The 4,642-nt window shown below is 36.6% G+C and overlaps 1 protein-coding gene across 1 annotated transcript in view; it reads left to right on the forward strand.

Moving 5' to 3' along the window:
* Nucleotides 1–2,877: 2,877 nt before the first annotated feature.
* The window catches only part of Ctps (CTP synthase), a 96,069-nt gene continuing 94,304 nt past the window's right edge, over nt 2,878–4,642 (forward strand). The window contains exon 1 of the mRNA XM_017617200.1: nt 2,878–3,399. Within this exon, the coding sequence (XP_017472689.1) occupies nt 3,234–3,399 (166 nt within the window). The 5' untranslated portion in view covers nt 2,878–3,233. The remainder of the gene's footprint in view (nt 3,400–4,642) is intronic.

Genomic DNA, 4,642 nt, shown 5'->3' on the forward strand with positions numbered 1-4,642 from the left:
TTCTTCACATAGCAGCATTATTTTCATTTCTTTACCGATTTTCTTCCGAAATTTCGTAAAAGAATGGAAGTGTGCGTAATTTATTTCATTTTAGAAAATTCGGCAAAAAATCGGATGGGACCTTTCCGAATTCTTTAAAATTTCTTTACGATTCAGAATACTCTGAAAAAATGGTTTGCAGGGAAGAACCACAATAATAAAAGTTTAAAAGCTTGCACAAATTGCAAAAAAACGAATCAAACTTCAAGAAATGGTCATCCAAATTTTTAATTAGAATATTTAAAAAATTTTCGGGTATGCAGTATTGTAGTCCATTCAATTATAGTATAAGAAAGTGCAAGTTTCAAGTTGTTAAAAATTACCATTGATTTTATAGATTTTTTTTTTGTGGGGGGGTTGCTGTTTTTTTTCATACAAAAAAAATTGTGATATTGTGTTATATGGAAGAAAATGCGAACACCCTCCACAAAAAAAATTCTAAAAATTCAACTGTAATTTTTAATGACTAGAAACTTGCACTTTAGTGTACTTCATTGAATGGGCTACAAAGCTGCAAATGGAAATATAAAAATTAGCCGACTGCGCATGCATACACTAATGCAATGTAATGAATTGCTACAATTCATAGATATGTATATGTATGTACGTATATATGTGTATGTGCATAAGTAAATATATACATACATACATACATATGTTTCATTAAATTGTAATGAAATAGTTTTATTGAAAAAGTTCCACTTTACATGACTTTAGATAATTGCGGAAAAAAGTCGAAAAAATGCCATAGAAAATCTTATCAACTTAGCTGAAATAGAAAAATTCATACATGTTTGCAAAAATCAATTTGCAACAATCAGCAAATCGATTTCACGCAAATATCATATTTTCGGCAAGCAAGCAAATGTACAAAAGCCCGCTCCTTTCCCCGTTTCCCGCTTCTTACTCTACACTTGTCGTTCTGACTTCCATTTTTATTTTAGAGTTTGTTTTGATCCGACACAAGCACGCGCCTGCCTCCGCAAGCATCCCCTCTGTCTAGTGCTTATTATATTTCTGTTCCTCTTTCCATTTTGTTCTTATTTTTTCATTTTGCTTTGAACTATGGTAAATTTGCTCAAAGTGTGGTGGCACGGAAAAATTTTTGGTATGGTGGCAGCCGACACTTCTCTACCGACACCGTCGGTCGAGTGGTGCACTCGTCGACGTGTGGTGTATTTGGCCGACTGCACCCCAAAATTTCTGGCAGAAATTAGTTCACAGAGAAAATGCGCCTTCTCAGTTATAAACGTTCTCTGCCAATACACTCTTTTATAGATCAAAAATAAATTTCACTTAAATATCGATATTGCGGGTAAAGTATCGATGTCTTCGATATATCGAACTTAGAATATCGATTCAAAAAATCGATTATCGTGCCATGAAATATCGATATTCAGAATAATTGATACAATATCGAACATTCCTAGACTGCGGTGCTGTCTACCTTCAGAAGGGCTAGGGACACGATACCGAACAGAAAGTATCGATATGGTACTCATTTAAAGTTTCGCTTTAAAAATATCGGGTACCCATTAATATCGGAATAAAAAGACTAGATATTCCAAATATCGATACCAAAATCCAAAAAATTTATCAGAATATAGGTCTCGTACATGAACGAAAGACACAAGATCACGCCTTCCCGAAAGAAAGAAAAAAGTTATTTTTTAGCTGTTGAAATCTCGACGCCATCTTTGTTGTAAGAAGTAAACAACGAAGAGAACAAAAAAATCCGCGTAATTGTTGAACGCATGAATAATCATTTTTATTATGCAAATTCTTCTATAAATCATGTCGTTGTGTTAAATTATTCTTTACCTTATGTGTGCACACGTTGTCACAAGCGATAATTAAGAAAATTGCAGTAAAAAGCCACAACCAAATTGTAAACAACGTACAAATGTAAACAAACGGCTAATGTCAAAGTCGCCCAACTTTTTGCCTAAATGCGATTATAACGGGCTACTAAGAAGAAGGCGTGATCTTGTATTTTTGGTTCATGGGTCCCGTATATAGGCCGCTGTGGTGTATTGGTTAGAAGTGCGCAAAGTTTGAAAATGACAAACAGCTTCCCATTAAAACAAAATCGCCGTTGAAAGTCGACATAAAACTGTAGGGACCCCTTTTGTGCCACAACATTAATAGCCCGAGCTCAATGCAAACGACGAGCTACGGACACGTACTTTTATGTAGATAATTATTTTGGCGAAGACCGGGCTTAGCGACGACTGTGGTTGCGTTCCCACGACATCGAAATATAGTGCGGAAAGTGCAAGTGTTTTTTGCAAATAACTTTTCAATTAATTAAAAATCTTAATTTCATGTCTCGGATTGTTATTATTGGCGTTAAGACGCGTCGATTGATACCCCTCTCGAATTTTTTCCGTCCATTTTGACCTACCTTCGCTAAAGTGCACTTTTACCGATAAAACTATGTGTTTCTTTAATAAATAAGTTAAATTATATATTTTAATAGTGTTTAAAAAGTGAGAACAGGTGATTTTGTGAATCTTTGTTGGTGTAATTGCTCATAGAAAACAACGAAATTTAACAAAAGTTTTTTGTTCATAACTTTTAAATGGTTAATAATATTAGCCCCCCCTCCGGATTGTTATTAGGGGGGCCGAAACGCGTAGTTTGGTACCCCTCCCGACTTTTCCGCACCTTTTTTAGGGGTTGTTACCCGACCCTAGAGAATTACCAAGTACTTGATTGAGATCTTCCTCCCCAGTGAGTATCACATGATCAATCAAATGACTATCACTGTTCTTGTAGGGTATCAAGTAGAAAATATCGGTATGGAATGCCAAAAGTATCGATATGGCATCGTATCGTATCGAAGTTCGTGTCCCTAAGAAGCGCCATCGCTAATTGTGTTCTCATTTATGTAAAGTGTGAAAGAATTCATATTCAAACATGTGTTCGTTGTTGAAAAAGGTACATGTAGTGCAACGACGCCATTAATTGTTTGATATTAGCAAACGATTATTAATCAGCATATGCAGTGAAATCTTTGGAAAACTTGGAGCCGCGGAAAATCATTAACTGTACAAAGAAGTCTACAAATTTCGCAACCGCGTGCAGCTGTATCTGGTTTAAAATATACGAAATAAAGTCGATAGTTAAATAAAGTTCCCTGTATACACACTAAATTTTCTATTGAAAGGCGGTACTTTGGTCATTAATAAATAATGAAGTACATTTTGGTTACTGGCGGTGTTATCAGTGGCGTTGGCAAAGGTGTTATCGCATCATCCTTCGGAACCCTCTTGAAATCATGTGGTCTTAATGTGACATCAATTAAGATAGATCCATACATCAATATAGATGCAGGAACATTTTCGCCATACGAACATGGTAAGTTATTAAACAATGAATTTTTATAAAAGCATATGTATATGCAGTTTAGTCTGCAAGTTGAAGGCTACAGCCAACGTCATCACAATAGATACATGTACATACAACACACGGATATTAACACTTTACATATACATGCGCTCGAGTTTTTGGCGAGTATGCAAAATATTTTGCTGTGATGAGGTTGTTTTTTGTTTAAGTCTATGTAAATATGTAATAGTTCTTAAGCGCTTTTTGTTTTGTTAAAGGCAAAGAAGTAAAAAAAAAAACTGTTGTATGTTGATATATACAGATGTATGTACGTACATGCATATAGCTATCTGCATTTGCATCCGCAAAGAGAAAATTCATAATGCGCAATGCTTGATCAGATTTTACCGGCAACACCGTATTACAGCTGTTATCAGATGTACGTGTTCTAACGGCATTACTAAACCCCACCTAGGTCGGTTAGTAATCATCGTCACGCTCAACTAACGGTAGGCCGGAGAAATACATATGTACATTGCTGTTTCGCCGGGTTTTGGACCAGAAGGATATCGGCGTCCTGTCTAACCACGCTTGAATTCATTTCAATAGGGGTATTCTCTGAGTCTTGCAAAGCCCTTGCATGGTGCACAGATCTAATATGAAATAAGGGGTACTGTTTAGTACGTGGCCTAACTAGTATCGAGGTATTGAGTCAAGGGTTTACGCATTATTTTGACACTCACTTTTGTAAATTTTAGTCACAAATTTATTTACAAATTGGGTTTGAAATATACCCTTTTTTGTAAAATTCGGAAATTAGCGCACATTTATCATTCCTATTCTCCTTAAAGCAGCCACTTCACCAATATATTTTTGTATTCCCCTTCACTTTACACTTTACTCGATTGGTTATAACTTGCTTTATGACTTTAATATTAACCATATATGTAATACTTCTATATTGGCAGTAAGCTAACTTCTCAATGTGTAAGCATTCCGAAATCAAAGCTAGACAGTCTAGTACTGTTTTTCGTCGGACCCGGAGCGATGCGCGAGCTATTTCAGCCGGCAGTTCATACTGCATCCTCCGGTGGACAAAGCCAAGCGTCGAGTGACCAGAAGGCTGCACAAACTGCCAACAACTTGTGCCCCCCTTGCTTTCACTTGCGGTGAAGTTCAGGTGGCCATCGGGAAGGCGAAAGCCTCCAAAGCCATGGGTCCCGACGGAATATGCATGCTGATGCTGAAAAATTTGGGTCCTGCGGGGGTAGCG

This window comes from Rhagoletis zephyria, unplaced genomic scaffold (assembly GCF_001687245.7).
Source record: "Rhagoletis zephyria isolate East Lansing unplaced genomic scaffold, Rhagoletis_zephyria_1.1 Rzeph_scaffold_01356, whole genome shotgun sequence".
Classification (NCBI taxonomy): domain Eukaryota; kingdom Metazoa; phylum Arthropoda; class Insecta; order Diptera; family Tephritidae; genus Rhagoletis; species Rhagoletis zephyria.